The 23,344-nt window shown below is 44.2% G+C and overlaps 1 protein-coding gene across 2 annotated transcripts; it reads left to right on the forward strand.

Annotated features, from left to right (window-relative positions):
• Window positions 1–334: 334 nt before the first annotated feature.
• Window positions 335–23,327, forward strand: JPT2 (Jupiter microtubule associated homolog 2). Of its 2 annotated transcripts, none has more exons than XM_073553613.1 (5): window positions 335–524; window positions 12,304–12,380; window positions 18,024–18,166; window positions 18,313–18,358; window positions 19,872–23,327. In XM_073553613.1, exons 1-5 carry the CDS (start codon window positions 469–471, stop codon window positions 20,051–20,053), a joined length of 504 nt encoding a protein of 167 aa, XP_073409714.1. In that variant the 5' UTR covers window positions 335–468; the 3' UTR covers window positions 20,054–23,327. The 2 variants fall into 2 exon arrangements, with proteins under 2 accessions (XP_073409714.1, XP_073409713.1); XM_073553612.1 differs by having other exon boundaries at window positions 347–524; window positions 12,304–12,452.
• The last annotated feature ends 17 nt before the right edge of the window (window positions 23,328–23,344 follow it).

Below are 23,344 nucleotides of genomic sequence, written 5' to 3' on the forward strand. Positions count from 1 at the left end.
AACCCCGAAAGCGCCAAGTTGAAGACTTCTCTTCGTCCTCAGGATTACCACAGCTTTATTTAGCCGTTCTTATCGTCCACAAACACGATCCACGCCACTTCCTGTGTCCCTTCCACCCACAGCGCTACATTCCCTCACGGTCATTCATGAGGGAGGACGTCATCTACGCTGCATGGGCGGAGCTACACTGATATTCAAAAAACCCGCCTGAACTCTCCGCCTGTCCAATAGAAATGCTTACACTTGATGATTGACATTCAGGAACCGGCCAGTAAACAGCGAGACAATGAAAGGCGGTAACCGTCCCCCCTCTCCGCAGGGACCTGTGTGCTGATTGGGTGGCAGAATTGATTGACAGTTAGGATAGCGAATCACCGAGCAGCCCGCTCTGCCTTGGGTTTCCCCAGCTCTCAGTCGGTGTGTGGCTGCCTCAGTGTGCGGACGCTCCTGCTGTGGTCGGGCGCAGACATGACTTCTACCCACACCTTCACCAGCCTGGAGAGCGATGGCAAGCCCAGCTCTAGGTGAGACACGGCGCCGGGGTATCTGCGGGGCAGCGGCGGGCTGGGTCACGGTGCAGCCTTTTAGAAGTGCGGTATCTGCAGGCAGGAAGGGTGGAACTGGAGCCGGGGTTGCCATAGACACAATGTTGCAGCATTTTGGAATATTTACCAAATCAACACACAATGTATCAAAATATTGAAATGTGATAATTTTTGGTCAGATAATTTTTTGGCCAATTTTTTCCTGCTGATATGGGACGTATCTACATCTGTGGTCGCTAGTTCCATGCCGATTGTAAATAATAATATAATAAAAAATTATAATTAAATTTTTGCAATCCAGTAAATTCGTCTTGCACCTTGTGAACGCTGCGAGTTACCAAGACAGGTCATCAGCGCTATGATTGGGAGATCATTTATTGTTTCTATGCAAATCTGGGATCCATAATGTTAGATGGATGCAGAGAACTACAACTCCTGTCATCCTTACCGTATAGAAAGCCCCGAGAGGGTTAATTAGTGTGGTGTGCGCGTCTAGCCAGCCATGCGCAGACTATTGTCCCCTGTGTGCCCGGCCCAGGCTTTTGTTCTGCACAAGGTGTGTAGGGATCAGCGAAGCCGCCGGATGCTATTGTCATTGCTCAGTTTCTGGTCTGATGCAATTTTTTTTCTATTTATTTGTTTTGCATAGAATAATTGGTGCTTCTTTTTTTTTCTTTTTTCATATCTTGCAACAATCTGTCCCCAGTAAAGGATTCGCTGCAGACCTGTTCCTATTTCACATCCCTTTTTTGTACTCTTAGGGAACTGCATTCCGAGAAATTGTCCTCTCGCGTGTTGGCTGTTAATGATCCGGGTGTCGCTCTGGAGGCTTGAGGTGTATAATGCTGCAGGGCGGTGGGAAAACTGTCCTGTCGTGTAATAGGGAGTTGCATTGCAAGCAATTTTCCTAATACCCTTTCCATGCCGGAGTAACCTTACTTTGGAGAATTGCCTACATTGCTATCGCTTAAAGGCGATTTCTGTGTGACACATGGCGTATCTACAGTAGAGATATGCTCTCCCTATTGAGCAAGTTAAAAGGGGGTTGTCATGGATTTTATGCAGTGCAAGGTAATGGCGGCACATGTGGGAGTTGTAGTTCTACGGCTGTCGTGGAGCTGCAGGTTGCAGTGCACTGCCTCTAGCATTCCTGTGAACTTTCAGGGACGCTTTCTTAACCCCTTGCCTGAACTCGTTGCGGCAGCGTATAGGTGACTCCATGCTGTCAGTCACCTGTCTCCTACTTGATGGATGGTAGCCGTAGAGAACTACTCAGCATTAACGATCTGCATGGTGCGGTGCACCTGCCACGCTGCAAGACGGGGACCAGCAGCCACCAGAGGTGTTTGGCAGCGGCTTATTCCCCTCTCCTTATTGAGTAGACGTGCATGCATTGCTGAAGTGAGCGTGCATGTGTATAGGGGAGGCCATTAAAAATGATTATTGAGATGACTGCTAATTTAGGTGTATGGGCACCTCTAGATAGCAGTCAGCTAGCTATCTAGCTGTTCCCTCCTTCCTCAATACACTTGCACTGGGCTTGGTTGTTTCTGCAGGAGGGTTTAGATAGGTAGGGGAGATAAGCAGATCCTGGACACCGCTGGCAGCGGCTTATCTCCTCATAAAACAAAGGACTGTTGTGCTGAAATCCAACATTTCTCCTAATAGACTGTTGGGGGGGGGGGGAGCCGGGACACCCCCCATACATTATTTTATGGAGGACCATACTCAGAGAAGTGGACGTGCTAGATGCTCCAGTGTCAAGTGTGCAGACAGGACCTTGGAGTGGCATGGACGAGTTGGTGGTAGTTAGGCACCTGAATGTGCATGTAAGACTCGGGAAAAGCAGAACTTAATTCATTACTTTCCTGTAGGAGTGCGATCAGGAGGTGCTGAAGTGAGTAGATAATCAGGCACTTGGTTATAGCAGAACCGAGTGGGGCTACATTCCCGGAAGCTCGTAGTACCAGCATGCACTTGCTACCTGAATACTCAGGCGACGGGCGGGAGCCAGGGCTGCCGTGTAAAGTGACCATAGAAGCACAAATAAAGCTGGGCTAGGAGGAAACAGCCAGGTGCAGGAGTCAGGACAAGCAAATAAGATTGGATTAGCAGAAATTCTGAGTTATCAAATGTAGGATAAGGCAGCTGTAGCACACGGGGAAACCCTTCCTTGGGGTGCATCCACATGAACTTAGTTTATGATCTGTGTTCGGTCAGCTATGCTTGTCCCGACCTAAACTAATACCTTCATGAGCATATATGGGGCTGCTGCTTTGGGTCAGGGGGTCTGGGTTAAAATGCGTTGGTGTGAATGTCCCCTCCACCTAATCGTTCCTCACTAATCCGATTGTTTTACTTTCTGCACCTACATCCATGCTTTATCATCCATCATCTTGTCAACTGTGTGTGCAGAAGAGAAATAGACGCATCGCCTGGCATGGGTGTTTAGACGGCACCCTGTCCATATACCCTTCATGCTCTTCACCAGGGATAAACCCTCAATGCAGGAATGTGGCCTCCTTTCATGTAAAGGATCAGGGTGAAGGATGACTCTGAGAGAGGGGTGATCCTGAGCCCATTACTTCTCACCGATATTTACAGAGAACGTCTTGTAAAATGTAAGCTAAGTGGGCTTCGTGTTAGGGTTGCCTCTCATTAAAGGGGTAATGTATATCAAGACGTCATGGTCTATGTATAAAGTCTGGGATGGAGGGGCCGTTTACCCTCTTATACATAATATCCACCCTGTTTTTGAACGATGATACAATAGAGCACATATGTAATACTACCATACTGTGTCCTACTAGAACCGGAGCATAAAACTGGTCCCCTGCACACGCTCACTACGTACAGGGTCACACTGGTACTTAATACTCGCACGCAAAGCTTGCATGTATAGTCAGGGAGCATGCTTGTACATCGTGAGCATGCACACGTATGTATATTTAGATACATGCCTGCTACGTTTGTGCATACAGGTGCAGAGTCATTAAGGTGTCAGAGATTACTCATTGGTGGAGGTGATGGTACTTGAACCACCCCAGTCCATGGGCTCTATAGTCGTTGTGTAGACATTTTCCCTTGGACGAGACATAATAAAACTTTTTAGGACAACCCCAGTATGGGTTGGGACCACTATCGATTAGCCAGATTGTTGAGTCGCTGCATTCTTTTTGCATATTTGGATGATGTAATTCTGGAATGTACAGAAATGGTTACAGGGTTGGTCATAACCACAACATGAAGGTGCGGCTTATTGTTTTATGCTGTCTAACTAGACATGTTCAAGTTTTTGGACCTGCCAGTCAGACCAGGATTCGCTGCTATGATGTGCCATAAATGCAACTGTATCATGCTTAGGTTTTATGGTCCCATATATCTGTAAACTGGCAGAGAAAATGAACTTTGATCCATTACAGTAGTCAGGTGCCTCAGCTCTCCTCACTAAACCCCACCTGATGCCTCCTCTGATGGTGTTCTGCTCCACTAGGCGACTGTGCTCTGCAGCGAGATCTTGCACATGCGCCGTGTATTCCCAGCCTGGTACTAGTGAGGCGATGCTTTTCCTTTCTGGAGCGATTTGCACAATGAACGAGTCCTTAGCCATTAACAGGTGCATGCGAACCTGCAGATATCAGTACGTGTGACTTCGCTGGCCATGCTGCAGAAATAATCAGGGATGGATTACCTCTCAGACTTCTAGATTGTCTCGTGTTTTTGTTTTTCTTCTGTGTGTCTAGTCGGGCCTTTGTTTCACCCCGAGAAAAACATCTAAGAGGAAACAAAAGAGCTTTGGTATTATGAAAAAAAAATCAAATTCTTGTGGTGAGCCTAGGAAGTGTCCGTACATCCACCTTGTGCAATATTGTATGAAGGATGTCGGAATTTACTGTGACGCCTATCCATAAACAAGTGCAAGAAGAGTGAAGAAGGGCAGGCGCTCACCTTGGTAAACATAGGCGTGTAAGTAAATCACTTCTTAGACATCTTATGTAACGTACAATGTGATCGCGCTCCCCAAGCATTGAGTTGGCATCATCCTAAAAAATACTTCCGGCTTAGAAGAACCCTACTGACATTGAGGTCCAGAAGAGTATATAGATAGAGGCTTTTGCGTGTTATTCGATGATTTGCTTTCCAAGCCCAAGGCTTGTTGTGACATGCAGACTTCATGTTTGTGTCCTGCAAGACACAGATCAAAGCTCTTCAATATCGGTCACTTGCCACCCTGTGGTTTCTGGGGTTGTTATGGTTAATTACAGGAACGCTGTCAACAGCTTATAAATCATACATGTGTCTGCTTAAAAGCCCAAGCGTCTGACAGAACAATGGCCTGGCAAGAGGCTTCACCTGCCGCCTTGTTAACGCGTTTCACGCTTCAGGAGATGCCGCCACCACCACGATCATCAGCTGGAGATAACAAGGTCGGGCGACTGGTAGAGCAAGGTGCTCTTCCAAAATGGGTCTAATACTAACAAATATCCTGATTCCTATATTCCTATATTGTGATCATATTTATGGATTCTTTGCCCACATTGCAGGTCAGGGTCTCATTTGGAGCCGCCATTGTCCGTTTTGGCACCAAGAATAGTGCAACATGCAACAGTGTTCTTGCCGTCAAAATGCCTGAAAACAAATTTTCCCTCGCTGTAAGCCAGTAGGGTTCATCAGGCACCATTTGAGGTTTTCTCGTGATGGATCCAGCGTTGTGGATAATGGAATTCAGGGCACAGACGTGAAAAGTGTCTTGGGTTCTCAAGATTTCTTTACGGATCACTAAAACTAAGAATGTTTTCCCCCTTAGGCAGTTTTTGGCTCCCTTCATTAGCTCAAGGTAGGCTTAGTCCAGTTTTGCATGTCTGTCGATCAGTCTGATTATGGACCGTGATGTCCGGGCCTCCTATGTCTACGAGGTTGTCGTGTTCAGGTCAGGAGACCCAATGTTGTTCCAAACTTAGCGGTTCGCTCTCGGACCGTGAATGCAGGACGTGCAAAACTGGACTTGTAGAAGTTTGAGCTTGTCCTAGGGGCATGGCTGCGTGCTTCCGCCTCTTTGCTTTAGTGATTGATGTGGGTCTTTGTATCTGGACCCCATACAGTCAAAACCTTTGGCATGTCAATCATTTTTAGAAATGAGTTACCTTTTAAAGAAGTTTACTGGGAGGTGAGTGGCTCTGATTATGTCTTATCTTGCACGTTTTCCGGGAGGTGAGTTGCTCTGATGTATTATCTTGCACATACTTACTCACCTGCACATCCGTTGGGTATCGTACACATTTACTGCTTAAATCCATCATTCTGTGTTAGAAAAGGGACTTGGAAGTGCTGGAGGATTGTGGACCAGTACTGACTAAGGAAAAAAAAAGACCAAAATCTGATCCAGCTTTTTTTTTTTATGTAGCCAGACACTGGTGAGAACAGATGAGCCCAGTTGCTGCAGTGTGATTTTATTTTATTTTTTAAGTGCATTAAATGGCAGCAATCTGAGCGTCTCGGCTCTCGTGCACACAGTCCTATTACAGTGTGTATCAGGCCTCAGTTTACACGCAGTTTTTCATCAGTTTTGTTTCCAGTACAAGTTCCTCCTCGTTTTTGCATTTTGTGGTTACGCACCATGTGACGGCTCCGCTCTTCCATACTTAACTCTCTCGACGCTGCAGAATAGGGAGCTATTGATAATTTTTTACGGTAATCATGTTAGTTGCAGTGAAATGCAAGATATCTTTTGGCCAATTTTTGCAGCCAAAGTCAGGAGGAACGTGCACATACAGGTAACTGGCTGTGGCTAGTAATGAATTTCTATTGCGCCACTTACCCAATTTTTTCGGGGGTGGGGGATTTTTATTGAAATATGTTCCTTCTTGGTTGCCTTTCTTTCCTCCGATCCCCTTCGTCTATATGACTTCTAATATGAAAGTGACATGCGGCAGTAATAATTCTCAGCGTTGGGTTGTGCCAACTGTTAATTGAAAAAAGCTGCCGTCGTGAATCCGCTCACACTTGGGTTCCTGAAAAATAGGTTCATTGTCTTCACTGCCACCGAGTAAAGGGTTGTCGTTTTTACCTCGTCATCATTTTATGGAGCACTTCAACTTGTGGATTCTGGGCTGAATTGGCCTGAAAAAGACGCTGTGTGCACATATCCTTTTGAAGGACCTGTCAGAAGAGAGTGAATTTTTGGTGCCCCATAACACCCCTCAGAGGTTTCTCCTGCAACATGAGGATTACATGGGATTGAATTTTCACTATGTTCTCACTTAGGTTCCCATGAAAGTCCGTCCTCTTCTGTAACTGGATCAGCCCTGACGTGTGTGGTTTTTTTTTTTTTTGTTTTTTTTTGTTTTTTTTATGTGGTTCATTCCTTGCCGAGCTCACATTGGCCTTGGCACTGAACTCCAACGCTCCGTCCTCCTAAACTAGTGACCTGAGCGATCAATAATCTCTTGCGAGTTTGCCTTGGCACCATATGTGATCACGCTATAGAAACCAACACCGGTTTTCTCTACCGGTGGTCTACTTGGCTAATATGCACCACAGTAATCACTCGCTGCTGCTATGAATGGTAAACTAAAAGTTAAAAATCGACTTACTATAGACCGTCGACCAAACTAGAAGATCACAGAGGTGCAGTAAGTGTGATCGGACCGCTTTCAGAGTCCTACAACACCCAAACTTTTCCCTTGATGCTTAAAATTCTAATGTTCGAATTTACGGTTGGACCAAAAAATTCTCGTCTTTGAATGTACTGGACTACAACAGTGTGGTTTTCTGACATTAGATTGGTTAAGGTTTTAAGTTGTCTGTTACAGAAAATATATTCTGCAAAGGAATATGTGGATTTCGTCCGCGCTGCCCAAATGATGAAATTCCAGAACGTTAATAAAGTTTGACAGTGGTTTATTCTACGCGTTTCAAGGTTTTTTGCAACCTCTTCAGGAAATACCACCTGGTATTTGGTGGTATTTCCTGAAGAAGAGGTTGCATAAAACCTTGAAACGCGTAGAATAAACCACTTTCAAACTTTATTAACCTTCTGGAATTTCACCATTTGGGCAGCGCGGACGAAATCCACGTATTCCTTTGCAGAGTTCTGTTTCAGATAGTCTGTGACCGACTTGTGGATCTGCAGCAGCCCTTATCTATACATGCTTTGAATACCTACTACCAGGTGAGCAGTTTTTTGACAAACCGCTTACTTTATTTGTGGGATAAGACCCTGTATTGTGCTTGTGTCTCCCTCTTTCCTCACAATACAGAAAATATATTGCCATTCCATAGACTATATGATCACTGGTGGTCTGACCACAGAGATCCCTACAGATCACAAGTTCTCCTGAGAGGAAGTGAGCATATACAACCACTGCTGTATACTGTCTATGGGAGGGGTGGTCGCACATGCTTACAAAGGGGACTCTGGGACCTCCATTCTCGGGGTCGGACATCTATCAGTCATGCTTTTATCACCTGTCCCTATATGTAGGATTTGAGGCACCCTATTTAAGGATACAACCCTTTTTCCGTCGCACGCTATGTGGAGTCATCAGTTTCGCTTAGGACCTTCATTTCCTAGTTTGTCAAGTCAACAAAAGGACTGCTTCTACTGTCTAAATGCTTGACATAATGGATGTTCAGGGTGACTATGGCTGCTTTTAGGTTTTTCTTGTTTGCTGTAATAGACGGGAGGGGCGAGTGAAGAGAATCATGTGTCTTCTGCTAAACAGGCTTGTCTTTTGTGAGAACTAATGACCATTGTTACGTCGACTTGCTTTTTTTCACAGTGTGTTTTAGCATTTTCATACTTTGTATTATCCCAAAATAGAGAAAAAAAGTCTACAGAATCGCTCCCTGCTGTGTCTGACGTCTCCTAGGTCAAGGGTTTCTCTTTTATTAAAACCACTCACATCAGGAACCACAAGTGTCCGTCGCCTTTAATGGTCAATTTTCTCAAGAGCATTTTCCCATTTGTCTCACTTGGGGAATTCATCCTTCATTAGCCAAAATGGAAAGTAGAAGCCAGATGAGGTCATGTACTAAAGAAGAGGTCAATCAGCACAAAGTCTGACCAGTGGTGAACTGTGCGGCCATATTGATTATCTGGGGTCGGATTGTTTGGTCACTTTTCCTTTTTAAGACTGAGGGTAAATGGGGGTCTGTGGCTTTTTTTGTAAATTAAGTTTGAATGCTGGAAGGGCTGTCATGGTGGAAGGTAGTTTTTCTATTGATTCAGTTCCCAAGAGCAAATTGCATTGCTGGGTTCTGTATGGGCATGCTGGGAGTTGTAGTTCTGAGTTGATTGAAGACTGGTGGCATTGTGGGTAAATACCTGACCATGTCAACAAGGTTTTTGCCTATCCCTACCGGCAAAAAAGGGGACACGGTGTCCGTTTTCCAGCAGTCACAATTCCTTAAAGGGATTTACTACAAATCCCTCCCCCAAAAAAAAACTCCTTAAAGGGGGTTGTCCACTATTTTGTAAAAATTAACAGCTTAGATATTTAATCTCCAGCAGCAAAGATTTCTTGTTACTTTATCGACCATGTGCCATCAATGCAAAAATCAGGATCGGCAGGTTCATGTCTTTACACCCCCCCAAATGTTGTTTCATGAGCGAGTGTGTGTCGTGGGGCTCGAGTTCAGCCTGGTTATTGATGATGTAATATGTAACCCTGGGCACACCACGTGTCAACCATTGAATGTGTTATTGTCCGAGGACTCCACTATTTTGCAACAGTCCATGACCTGTGGTACATAAAAACACTTAAGGGATCTTTCACACGCAGAGTTTTTTTTTTTTCTGCACGGTTTTCAAGGGTAAAAGACGCTGCACTTTACAGTATCCGCACCTGCAGCTTGTCAATTCTTTCAGCATTTTTTTTTAGCTATTCAAATGAATAGGAAAGAAACTCCAAATAAAAATGCATCTAAAACATTCATGAAAATTGCTGAAAAAAAAAAGTATCTTACACACTGTTTTTTTTTTTGTTTTTTTTCTGGTAACTTTGTTTTTTAGTGCAGAATAATCTATTGCAAATACTCGTGTGCCCATAGAATAAGTTCCTGTAAATGTCAGCGATTCCTGACATATAGCTGTCCGGGCATGCTGGGCATTGTAGTTTTGCAACAGTTGGAAAGCCACAAATTGACGGCACTAGGCTATAGTACGCCACTAAATGTCTGCTCGATGCTGGGAGTTGTAGTTATACACCCAGGTAGACAAAGATTGAAGTCCACTGGCCACCTGATGTATGGCCCAAAGCCTATTAGAGCATGCTGGGAGTTGTAGTTTTGTATCAGATGGAGAGCCACAGATTAAAGATTGCTGGCCAATAGCTTTTGGCCACACATGCAGTAGCATCTTATTAGGGAATGCTGGGAGTTGTAGTTTTTCCAAAGTTAGCAGAGTCTCCTCTTTGCTTTAGATTAGGGTAATTCTGAATTTGCATTTGCCGCCATTTCTGCTTCTCATTGTGTGTGATTGGGCCTTGACGTGGGCCCCTTCACCTCCGTGGCAGCAGCTGGGAGAACTTAGGAGGTTTCCTGTGTAAATAGCTGAAATGCACAGGATTCCTCACTTCCATGTTACGCTCGCCAGCCACGACTCACATTTTACACCAATTCCTTTTTTTAATTTTCCTTGCTTTTTGCAACGTTTACAAAAAATTGCAAAACAAGTGAATGCAATACAATATATACCTGGGTGCAGGGACTGTTCCTCTCCACTCCCCATACACCAGGCAGAGAACGGCGCAGATTCATCACCGCAATTCTACTATTTAACTGTTTAAAAAGTGGCACCATTTTTGGTAACTTTGTAGCTGTTCAAAAAGTTTAGATTTTACACCGACTTTACCAACTATTTGAAAATTGGGTGGAAGTTATAATTATTTATGCCTCAAAAGCAGGATAGATTCTAATGGAAACAAGCACCTAATTCTTTGATTAAGAAAAAAGTGAATTTGGAGCATTTTAGTCCAACACACCTTTCATCAGAACTGGTGTACAAGATGCCGTGATTTGGGGTCTGTCACCTCTGACTGCAGCTTCTTTCCTATGGGAACTAAGGATTGGGCATGTTGAAGTCCAGCAGCCTGATCCGTCTTTATACATGTCAGAGAAGAGACAGGATGCAGTAGATGGTTGGATGTCGCTGCTGAAATTAGTAGTTTGGGACAATGTAACTATCATTCTACTTTTCGATTTACACGGTGCTTTTAAAATGCAAAGACGGTCTGGGGGGGGGTTCTCCTTTAATTCGGCATTATTTTCATTATTGCACAGTAGGCGGAGGCCGGGTGTAGTGGACGTGGTACGTTGGGTGTTTGCCCAGTGCCTTGTGGATAGCGTTCCCTTCCCCCAGTGTATCAGCTGATGTGTGTTGGCAGAGATCAGCGCCTCTGCTTTTAATATCTGCAGGCCCTCTTACAAGGGGACATGATTGCCAGCACATCACTCCACAGTCACGACGCGAGCCAAACTTATCTAAAGCCTACAGCACTCGTCCTGTCGACAGTATTTAGCACAGCCCCTGCACTAGAAATATAGCTCTTAAAGGGATATGCTATCACTTAAGGAGCAGAGGAGGGCTGGCTTGTTGGACCCCCATCATCCTGAAAATATAGGAGTTGGGGCGATCTCTGTGCATCTGCTACGGTTGTATCCGAGCTGTCTCTTGTAAGGAACACTGCAGGAAAGCAACCAAGAATGGTTGACCGATTGTCAGTTTACTTTATTTTTTTTGCCCTGGAGGATCTTGATCAAAATTCATCAGTGTGATAAACTTTACGCAGATTCCAATATATATGTATGAGAAAAAGAACACAGCAGCATATGTACATGAATCTAGGCCATGTGAAAACACAGAAAAACATTAAAACCATTCAATTTAGATAATCCTCAAATATTTTTTTTCAAAAAAAAATTTTTTTTTACTTACAGCAAGATGAAAATAAAGGTTCTTAGTGCACAAATTGGCCAATTCATGTAAGCCCATCAACCACGGCAAGGTGACCTCCCCTGATGGGTCCCTGCTCTACCATATATAAGCCACTTCTGGGCCACCAGCCTACAATTTTGGACAAACATGTCACTACCGGGCTAAGCCTACAATGTATGGGCAGGTAGAGCTGATTGCGGCCACCTGCAAGGCCAGTAGGAGGGGTGCAAGATCAGACTGGAGGCATCCAGCAACTAAATAGACAAAAAAATAGCCCGGTAGTAACATGTTTCTCCAAAATCGTAGGCTGGTGGCCCAGAAGTGGCTTATGTACGGTAGAGCAGGGACCCATCAGGGGAGGTCACCTTGCCGTGGTTGATGGGCTTACTTGAATTGGCCAATTTGTGCACTAAGAACCTTCATTTTCATCTTACTGTAAGTAAAATTTAAAAAAAATATATATTTTTGAGCATTATTATCTAAATTGAATGGTTTTAATGTTTTTCTTTGCTTTCACATGGCCTAGATTCATGTACATGTGCTGCTGTATTCTTTCTCTATATTGTGCAGTTTTTGCAGCTTGCACGTGTTCACACTAGGAGGTGCTGGTCGTTATATATATATATATATATATATATATATATATATATATATATATATATATATATATATATATATATATATATATATATATATATATATATATATATATTTTTTTTTTTTTTTTTGCAGGAAAACGTCACTTTGCCCTTCTATCTTTGGTGCATAAGATCTCTGCTGAGCGTTGCTGAATTCCTCATCCATTTCCTATTCTTTCTGTAGGGTTTTGAAGCCGCCGGGTGGAGGATCAAGCTGCATATTCGGGAATTCAGAGGAAGTTTCTGCACCGAAGAGACAAGGCAAGATGTCCTCTAACATATTTGAAGCCCCTCCTGAGCCAGGAAATGTTCCAAAGAGATCCAACCCCCCAGGTCAGCGCTCTCGTATGAGAAGTCATGCTGCAATTTACATGGGGATTCCCCAAAGCGTGTAATGACCACTAACCACTTCCATGTTCTGTATAAAATATCTATCTAAAAGAGGACTAACTGCAGGACATTACCGGTCGTGAGTTCGTCTCCAGAGCTGCATTCACAATTCTGCAGTTAAAATCTGCCAATATTCCTCTTTGTTACCAGAATGCAACTCACCAGAGCCAGATCTATGCAAAGTGTCTTGTTTATACCAGGCTCTGCTCAGAACAAAACCTCTCATTGCATTTTAGAAGTTGTGTTTCAACAGCAACTAGCAGAATAGTGAGTGCAGCTCTGGAGTATAATACAGGAGGCAACTCGGGATCAGTAATGTACAGTTAGGTCCATATATATTTGGACAGAGGCAACATTTTTCTAATTTTGGTTCTAGACATTACCACAATGAATTTTAAACAAAACAATTCAGATGCCACATAAGCCACTTCTGGGCCACCAGCATACAATTTTGGACAAACATGTCACTACCGGGCTAAGCCTACAATGTATGGGCAGGTAGAGCTGATTGCGGCCACCTGCAAGGCCAGTAGGAGGGGTGCAAGATCAGACTGGAGGCAGCCAGCATCCAGCAACTAAATAGACAAAAAAAATAGCCCGGTAGTAACATGTTTCTCCAAAATTGTAGGCTGGTGGCCCAGAAGTGGCTTATGTATGGTAGAGCAGGGACTTTCAGCTTTCATTTGAGGGTATCCACATTAAAATTGGATGAAGGGTTTAGGAGTTTCAGCTCCTTAACATGTGCCACCCTGTTTTTAAAGGGACCAAAAGTAATTGGATAATTGACTCCAAGGCTATTTCATGGACAGGTGTGGGCAATCCCTTCGTTATGTCATTCTCAATTAAGCAGATAAAAGGCCTGGAGTTGATTTGAGGTGTGGTGCTTGCATTTGGAAGGTTTTGCTGTGAAGGAAACATGCGGTCAAAGGAGCTCTCCATACAGGTGAAACAAGCCATCCTTAAGCTGCAAAAAGAGAAAAAACCCATCCAAGAAATTGCTACAACATTAGGAGTGGCAAAATCTACAGTTTGGTACATCCTGAGAAAGAAAGAAAGCACTGGTGAACTCATCAATGCAAAAAGACCTGGGCGCCCACGGAAGACAACAGTGGTGGATGATCGCAGAATAATCTCCATGGTGAAGAGAAACCCCTTCACAACAGCCAACCAAGTGAACAACACTCTCCAGGAGGTAGGCGTATCAATATCCAGATCTACCATAAAGAGAAGACTGCATGAAAGTAAATACAGAGGGTTCACTGCACGGTGCAAGCCACTCATAAGCATCAAGAATAAAAAGGCTAGACTGGACTTTGCTGAAAAACATCTAAAAAAGCCAGCACAGTTCTGGAAGAACATTCTTTGGACAGATGAAACCAAGATCAACCTCTACCAGAATGATGGAAAGAGAAAAGTATGGCGAAGGCGTGGTACAGCTCATGATCCAAAGCATACCACAACATCTGTAAAACATGGCGTAGGCAGTGTGATGGCTTGGGCATGCATGGCTGCCAGTGGCACTGGGTCACTAGTGTTTATTGATGTTGTGACACAGGACAGAAGCAGCCGAATGAATTCTGAGGTGTTCAGAGCCATACTGTGTGCTCAGATCCAGCCAAATGCAGCCAAACTGATTGGTCGTCGTTTCATACTACAGATGGACAATGACCCAAAACATAAAGCCAAAGCAACCCAGGAGTTTATTAAAGAAAAGAAGTGGAATATTCTTGAATGGCCAAGTCAGTCTCCTGATCTCAACCCAATTGAGCATGCATTTCACTTGTTAAAGACTAAACTTCAGACAGAAAGGCCCACAAACAAACAGCAACTGAAAACCACCGCAGTGAAGGCCTGGCAGAGCATCAAAAAGGAGGAAACACAGTGACTGGTGATGTCCAGAGTTCAAGACTTCAGGCAGTCATTGCCAACAAAGGGTTTTCAACCAAGAACTAGAAATGAACATTTTATTTACAATTATTTAATCTGTCCAATTACTTTTGGTCCCTTTTAAAAACAGGGTGGCACATGTTAAGAAGCTGAAACTCCTAAACCCTTCATCCAATTTTAATGTGGATACCCTCAAATGAAAGCTGAAAGTCTGAGCTTCAACTGCATCTGAATTGTTTTGTTTAAAATTCATTGTGGTAATGTCTAGAACCAAAATTAGAAAAATGTTGTCTCTGTCCAGATATACAGTATATGGACCTACAGTAACTGTATGTACACAGTGACTGAACCGGCAGAATAGTGAGTGCAGCTCTGGAGTATAATACAGGATGTAACTCAGGATCAGTAATGTAGTGTATGCACACTGTGACTGCACCAGCAGAATAGTGAGTGCAGCTGTGGAGTGTAATACAGGATGTAACTCAGGATCAGTAATGTAGTGTATGCACACTGTGACTGCACCAGCAGAATAGTGAGTGCAGCTGTGGAGTGTAATACAGGATGTAACTCAGGATCAGTAATGTATGTACACAGTGACTGCACCAGCAGAATAGTGAGTGCAGCTCTGGAGTATAATACAGGATGTAACTCAGGATCAGTAATGTAGTGTATGCACACTGTGACTGCACCAGCAGAATAGTGAGTGCAGCTGTGGAGTGTAATACAGGATGTAACTCAGGATCAGTAATGTAGTGTATGCACACTTTGACTGTACCAGCAGAATAGTGAGTGCAGCTGTGGAGTGTAATACAGGATGTAACTCAGGATCAGTAATGTATGTACACAGTGACTGCACCAGCAGAATAGTGAGTGCAGCTCTGGAGTATAATACAGGATGTAACTCAGGATCAGTAGTGTAATTTCTTTACTAATTTATTCAGCTTTCTATACACCCCCACTCCTCCATATTTGTCTTCATCTGCTAGAATACTAAAGATTGTCTTTGGTTTCACACCACTTATCACCGGGTGACTTTGTACAATGAATATTTGCCTCCTTCCTCTGTAAATGAATGCAGGCAGAATAAAGCAAAGTGACTGAGAGTCTTGTCTGCGGAGGACACGACTGGACTAGTCTGGTCTGTAAGGAAACTTGAGAAGGGATTTCTGTTACCCATTATACCGAAACTGTGGAAACGCGATTCTCCTTGTTGTATACACTGTCCAAGTGTTGTGTGGAGGAGGGAAGCCAAGCAGCTATCCTATATCTCCTTCACTACTTCTGGGACAGGCCATAAAACTGGTATGGAAACTTAAATATGGCTGATAATGTTTTGGATACCTTCAGGCTCTACAAAGGGGAGCACAGTAACTACAACTACAGGACCATCGGTCAGTAGGATGAACCCCCTCGTAAGCCATCTATATGGGCATGTAGGTCATAGGAAGCTGAATAAAATGACACCTTGATATCTGCGATCCCTTGTCTTATTCCAGAGAAATCCACCTTTCTCTTAATATGTAAATGAGCTCTTAAGATCTATGGGCTGGACATAGATCTCCCCGAGAATCTGTTTCTAGAGATTATTTTAAATGAAAGTGTGAGACATGTAGATCAGGAAATCAGACAGTCATTGCATGTCTCACACTGTTAGTTCCACCTTTCATTTAAAATAAGCTCTGGAGGCAAATTCTCAGTGAGATCCATGTCCGGCCCATAGATCTTAACAGCTCATTTACATATTAAGAAAATGTGGATTTCTCAGGAATAAGAGATCAGATCACAGATATCAAGGTACCATTTTATGCAGCTTCTTATGACCTATTTGCCCATGTAGATGGCTTAGGAGGGTTAATCCTACTGACAGGATGCCCTTTAATGTATACTGTATATGGTTAGCTCCCCCTAGTGGTGGCTGCAGGAAGTCAGGGTTTAATAATTTCCCTCTCTTCCTATGCAGGGGTATTCGGAGCTCCGTATCCGAAAAACGGAGCCTCAATATGTTAAGGAATTATTAAAGAATTTTGGACCGATTTTAGACAAAAACACTGATGTACGAGGGCGGATATTCAGTTTTTAGGCTTGCGTCATAAAAAAAAAAAGGGATCACACCGTGTGGATATTCCTTTGCATGATGTGGTAGCTCAGCCCAGGGATCGGCAGGTGAGGTTTGGGGTTGCACAGTTAGGCTATGTGCACACGTTGCGGATTCTGCTGCGTTTCCGCAGCGGTTTTGGCCCTGCGGAAAAGCAGCAGTTCCGCAGACATGGTACAGTACCATGTTATCCAATGGCATTTCAAAACCGCTGTGCTCACGCTGCGTTTTTTTTCCACACGGTTTTGCTGCGGAATGTCAATTGTTTGTGCGGATTCCGCAGCGGTTTCACACCTTTAACATAGTAGAGGGGCAAAACCGCAGGTCGTTTTATCTGCGGATCCGCGCAGAAAAACCCGCAGGTGAATCTGCAGCGTGTGCACATAGCCTAAGAGGTTTCCTTGTGAGAGCGGATGGCGGACTCCAGACAGCTGGGGATCGTGCTGAGCTGGCACTTGGGGCACGGCCCAGAGCGAGGTCTTGTGTCAGCTACTGAGATACTCTGAGGCTCCTCCTAGACTGAGAGAGACGTCTTCTCCGCTGTCAGCCCAGATGTGTGCGCAGTGTGGATAATCCCCCATGTGTGGGAGCAGCGTGTGATGAACCCCCGTCCACTGACTCACTAGAAAAACAGTACAATTACAAAGTGTTGGGGTGCAGAGGGGCATTCATCCAGCTGGTGCAGTGTGCATTATACCAGGTCTTATGGTGCAAATCTGGGAGAATTTTTTTTTTTTTTTGCATTTTGGCTCATGTCAGGGGAGAAGGAGGAGGGTTTGGGGTGTAAAGCAAACAAATCCAGGAACCGGACAGATGTGCAGATATCTTGGGAGCTGTCAGAAGTCGATAGATTTACAGCCTGTGGAGTGCGAGGTACAACTACTCCCACTCAGACCTCCTGCAGGTCGTGAACTAGGAGTATTACTTTGCTATGGCAATCTAACATGTATGGGGGCATCCTAAACATCCCCTAAAGACAAATGAGACAAGCCATCCAGAAGACTAGGGGCGTCCAGCGTAGCAGCTACTTATTAAAGGTAGTGCTGGGTTAAGCAGCGCGAGTCTACAGGGAGGAAGTGGTCAGCCACCGAAGGGGAAGCATCATGGACCTGACTGATCATTTATTGGGATTATGGGCATACACATTAGATATATATCAGAAAAATGTACTGATTTCTGCTGGACCGGTCGACTGTCTAGCATGTGTGGTGGTGTCCTGTCGGGGTAAAGAAGTGACGGCATGTGGATTTCTGGTATCTGCTCTCATCATTGTATACATGCACGCTCAGCCGACTCGAGCATGCACATGTAGGGGTTGGAAAGAATAGTAGTTGGCCATGTGAGCATTTGATTGACCGCTGTCTTATTATTAAGATGGGTCTGGTCATTGGATATTTGGTGGGATCTGAAGGCAAGCGGATGGTTCTAGAAATAAGATAACCAGGAGATCCCATACAATTGATTGGGTTGAGCAATAAAGCTCTTATCTATGGTCGTCTTCTTACTGAACGGTGTTCGACTTCTTCCCACAGGTGGAAAGACCAGTGGTATCTTCCAGGACGCGGCCCCTGTTCAATCACCTGCACGGCAGAAGCTCCCAGGAGGGAAAGACAGTGGTATTTTTGGTGAAGCGCAGTTGCCAACGAGCCCCAAAGCGCATCCGAATAAACCAAAGGTATCGGCCATTTTACCGCATGCCCTGCTAGTAGTGAACACCAAGGTCGTGCGTCGTATGGGACGGGCATCCTCTGCCCAGAGCTGGCGCGTATGCTCTGTATGAGATTACATTGTAACTTTATGTGAATCTCTTGTGATCTGCAGGATAACATCTCGTTAAAAGAGGAAGTTGTAAAGGTCCCCAAGCCCGGTAAGTACCGGCAGCAGCCAAAGGGTAACTCCTCCTCCTGTCCGTTAAGTCCTGCATAGGGGACTAGTCATGTGCTTCTCCCTGTCCATAGATTGTGCCTGGTATTGATGGGAATGGCGCTCTGCAGAGCCCTGTCTTGATTGGAAGAGACAAGCGCATGCTCTGCCTTCGCTGTATTGTCTATGGATTGCTGGAGAGCGCAGGGTGCAGTGCTCTATTTGCAGCAAACCCCTGCAGACAATGTATGGAGTGGAGGCAGAGCATCTCTTCTCCATTTTAGGGAAGAGTCACAGCTGTAAAAGTTGGATGGGGATTGCAACGCAATGCGTGGACTGGCTGGCGGCTCTCTCCTGACCCGAGCGTGACAGAAACATTTGCTGTCATGCTCCTGCCGGGAGAGCTGCCAGCCAGTTTGAGCATTGCGATCCCCATCAGAGTTATTTGGCTGTCTGACTGTTCCCTAAGATTCTAGAGCCCCCTTCTTGAGAATGATTGGTGTCCTGGAGGTTGGATCCCATTGTTCAGAAGGTTATCCTATGAATAGGGGCAACTTTGAGTTTTGGGAAAATAATATAAATGAAAAAGGTTTCCTCCAGCTCTTTGGATAAAATTCCATAACACTCAGAATAGAGAAAGCATGAGCGGAAAAAGCGTTGCGTTTTGCTCTTACTCCTATGATCCTAACCAGAGGAGCACATAGCTTCATAGGATTACAATCTAAACGTGTCACTTTTTCCTCTTGTGATTTCTTTATTTTTTTGAGTGCTATAGAATTTTATCCCAGGAGATGGAACAAATCTTTTCTTTATCATTACAGCACACGATTGATCAGGACTGAGCTCCGTGCACCTGGAATACTTGTAGATTTCTGATGAGCCGACTTTATTGCACTTATGATCTGTGGAAAATCTCTTTAAATTTTGGCCTTGGACCCATGTCTGTCGGACATTGATACACTAGTTGCCAGATAACGGTCTGTGCGTTGCATTAGTCAGACTCCATGAAGACGTCCGCTGTGACTGTGGGAGTCGTCACCCCGTCATTATTTATATACCCAGCGTGACTGCTCCCTGTCTGATCCGCTCTATTTTAGACCCTAGTGTAATGGCTGAATATAGACCCTGCTGTAGAATAACACTGCAGCCGCACATGGGAAGGACGGGCGTCATTAATACATAATGGATATGTTGGTGGTCTCTACAATCTGTATCGAAACGCACCTCCCCGACATTCTGATTGTCTCCATGTGGAGAGGAAAAAAAGAGGAGCGGCGCAAACGGTTAATGAAAAATCTCTCGTTTTAAGTTTACAGCTCCCACGCTGAGCTTTGTATTTTGGTGGCAATCAATCCCTGTGCAGTGTGATCTTGCGGACACGATTGTTCAAAAGTGTAAAGAATTGGGCTACGACGCAGGGAGACGCACAAGGCTTTACGCTTTAAAGTTAGAGGTCCTAATTTTGATGTGAGCACCGGTGACAAATGAGTAATTTAAATTTTTTTTTTGTCTTCTAGCCCCTGCAGTGAAAGCTGATCCGCCTGCACCAGAAGCAAAAATACCAGTGCCCAAAGAAGAAAAAGTGTCCGTGCCAGACCCCGCTCTCGCAGCTCATGAACCACATCTTGGTCCCCGGCCGAGGTGTCACAACAGAGTCCTGAACCCGCCAGGAGGCAAATCCAGTGTCACGTTCTACTAAGTAACAGAATTAGCAGGGTGACCAGGGCAGGAAGTCACTATCTGAGGAAGATGATGGGCATCTCTGTCTGTCGTTCTCCCCCAGGTGTGATCCTCATCCTATAGAGCTGCTTTACCTGCCTGCGATGTGGAGATGGGCACATAGGTGGATAAAGCCCCTCTATGGTGCAAGGACTTCATACAGCTCCATTTATTTCTTTCACACGCAAAAGTTTGGTGCTGACTAATTTCTTTGGGTCTTTTTTTTTTTTTCCCTGATTCAGAGCTCTGAATTCCCTGCACAGATAAGGATTTACATGTTTACATTCTGTATGCCCCATGGCCACCACTAGGGAGAGCTTACTGCATTTTTTTTTTCAGGGTTCATTATATGATCAATATGCAGTGAGCCTCTTTCTCTAATCTTCAGTTGTCTTTGAAGTAGTGGGTGGAGAATAGCTACTATTGTGACCTCCCATACACAGACATGAGGGATTTCTTCACTCTGATCTCTATGTAGCATGTTTAGAAGCACGTTATACAAAACTTCAGCAGCGTAGCTGTGAATCCAGCACAGGAGTGAAACACCTACTACAAAGAAGCAGCACAGGCCTGCCTCTCTTACCTCCCTGCTTTTCCATAAGTTTCAGTAAGCAGTCTAAATCTGACTCTTTAGTGAGCCAAGCTGTTTTTTTTGAGCAAGATGGATTTTTATCTGTATGTTGGGAGTGCATGATGAGCATAATGGGAAAAGTCTCTTATAACTGGAGGAAGAAGCAAATCTCTCTGATAAAGTGTATTTTTGCAAAGTGTCTCGTATTCATTTATAGTTTATGCATAGTTTTGGTGAAACAACTGGTCCATTAAATCTTTATCGCCCCAGGGAAATTAAGGCTGTTTCTATGTATAAATTGACACTCATCTTTTCTGATAAGAGAAATTAGGTGGTGCAGAATAAAGGAGGGGTGATGGTGAGAATCCTATTAAATTGCTTTTTCTTTTATAAAGGGGTTGTCGCACAATTATATATAATTACTGTAAATGTACAAATCATTAAAATGACCATTATTTGCAATTTACATGATGGAGCCACCTGCTGCACAAAGTGTATGGCAAAATGCATGTCCTCCTGAGTATTGGTGCATGCTCAGGGCAGACCATAGAAATAACCATTTCTAAAGGATTGCAGCCGTATGGCGGTATACCCAAGAAGACGTCTGCAGGAAAAGTAATAAAGAACCATATTTTCAGCTGCTGCTGGGGCAAGAAAGGTGGCAAACTAGAAGGAAAAACAACTATAGTTCTCTAGTTATTTAACAGCATTTCTGCGCTTTTGCTATAAGATTATTGGAACCCCATTAATAATACAACTGACTTATTTTATGTGATCCTTTTCCTTAACTCCTTTTAGTTCTCACATTGAGATGATAATGTAAAGATTGATGGACCGCCATGATGTCTTTGTGTCGGATCTACCCTGCTGATTCTGTTACCTGCTCTATTGCCTTCTGGTCACTGCGGCTTTTTAAGGGGGTACTCAATAATAGATTCTCGTACCCACACCAGTCAAATGCAGGCAGAAAAAAAAATCAATAGCTTACCTATAATTTACAGGGATGCTGGGCAAAATGTGCTGCCTCCTCTGGCCCCGCACTAAATGGATGTGTTCCTTTAAGGGCAACTGCGTGGAATGTCACTTCTGTATCAGCATATGAAAAGTACAATAAAGTGATGGTGTAAAGGGGTTGGCCTCTGGAAAACTTTTGCCTGTTGGCTTAGCTTGTTAAAAAAAAAGAAAAGCAGCCGGCGCTGTGCCTCTGATTTTGTATGGGATGCAGGGGGTGACAAGTCTTGGGGAGAGTTGCAGCCAATCTCCAAATTGAGCAGTTCTGCCATTATGGATTGGTTGCATCGGTAACAGTGCTGCAGGCAAACACAGACTGGAAGGGCAGGTACAGTGCGGTTTGTTTTTTCACAGCTACCCGAGTCAGTATGCAAAGAGGACTTCCCCCTTTTAAATGTCCGTGGTGCAAGTAGTCCACCATCTTTTGGGCTATTATGACATTGCAAAAGCAGTCATCATGTTGAATTAGTCCTTTAAGGATTTCTCCTGAAGGTGACGTGTGATACAGGGATGTAAATATTGCAAGAGAATCTGTGTCATATCCCTGAACTAGGAATAACACAATTGCTGCCTGTAGTTCTGTTTTCTGGCAGTAGGGGGCGCTGTTACTTGTGTTGGATGGAAAAAGTAAAAAAAAAAAAACACAATAGCCCCTAGGTGTGAGCTGGGCTTTATATTTTTATGTCCAAAGTAGCGGTGGTGTCTGTTCTTTTAGGGTCAATTTCCAGTTCTGGAACCACCAAAACAAAATGAATGAACTGGGCCAACCCGATACCAGGAGTCATCCTATGAGATTTCTTCCTGCAGCTGTGGCACCTAATGGACATCTATGCTGTAATAGAGGGCGTCCTGCATTCGCCAAACATAACCCTAGTTCTCATTAAGTCAAATCGGCCCAAGATCAGACCACAATGCATGCTGACTGCCAAGTGTGACCGCTTCACTCGCTCTGGTCAGGAGTCCCACAGCCAGTCCATGCACTGCGATCTAATCTCTGGTCAATTTGCACAGATGTCTGATAAAGGGGTTGTCTGTAAGAAAGTAAAGGTTAGAACAAAAGTTCTTTATTTTCCCTGAAACAGTGCCACACTTGTACACAGGCTATGACTAGTATTGCATTTACTGAGACTAAGCTGCAGTACCAGACATAGCCTCTAGCCCAGGGTGGTGCTGTATCTGGATGACAATTTTTCTTTAACTACATGATGAGTTTGACAACTTTCATGGATTATGTGAAACATTATATAATGTGTTATCCATTTTTTGTTATGTTCTAATATGGGCAAAAGTCAACAGCGGTGTCATCTGCAGCACCGTATGGTAACATCACCAGCGGTATTAATATAATACCTCCCCCTAGAAGGTGCGTCTGATGTTGCTTATTGTAGGGCAGGTCACCTGCTCTATCTTCTGCCTATTATGCTTGCTGTATCCTTAGTCCTCCATTACACCCCCTGTTATCAGATCCATAAATGACAGGAATCATCTGGTACACCCCCATATCGGGGGCTTTAGACCCCCCAGAACATGTCTTGTTTTCTTGTATCCTGAATGTACAGGTCCTGCTGATAAGGATTTGGTTGCGGCAGGCTTCATCTCTTGCATTTATCTGATTGATGCAATTTATACGGTTATAATGCACCTCGTAATAAACAGTGTATTTTGTTAATGACTATGGCTCATGTGTTT

Source organism: Dendrobates tinctorius, unplaced genomic scaffold (genome assembly GCF_039654945.1).
Source record: "Dendrobates tinctorius isolate UK_male_01 unplaced genomic scaffold, ASM3965494v1 ptg000202l, whole genome shotgun sequence".
NCBI classification, from domain to species: Eukaryota; Metazoa; Chordata; class Amphibia; order Anura; family Dendrobatidae; genus Dendrobates; species Dendrobates tinctorius.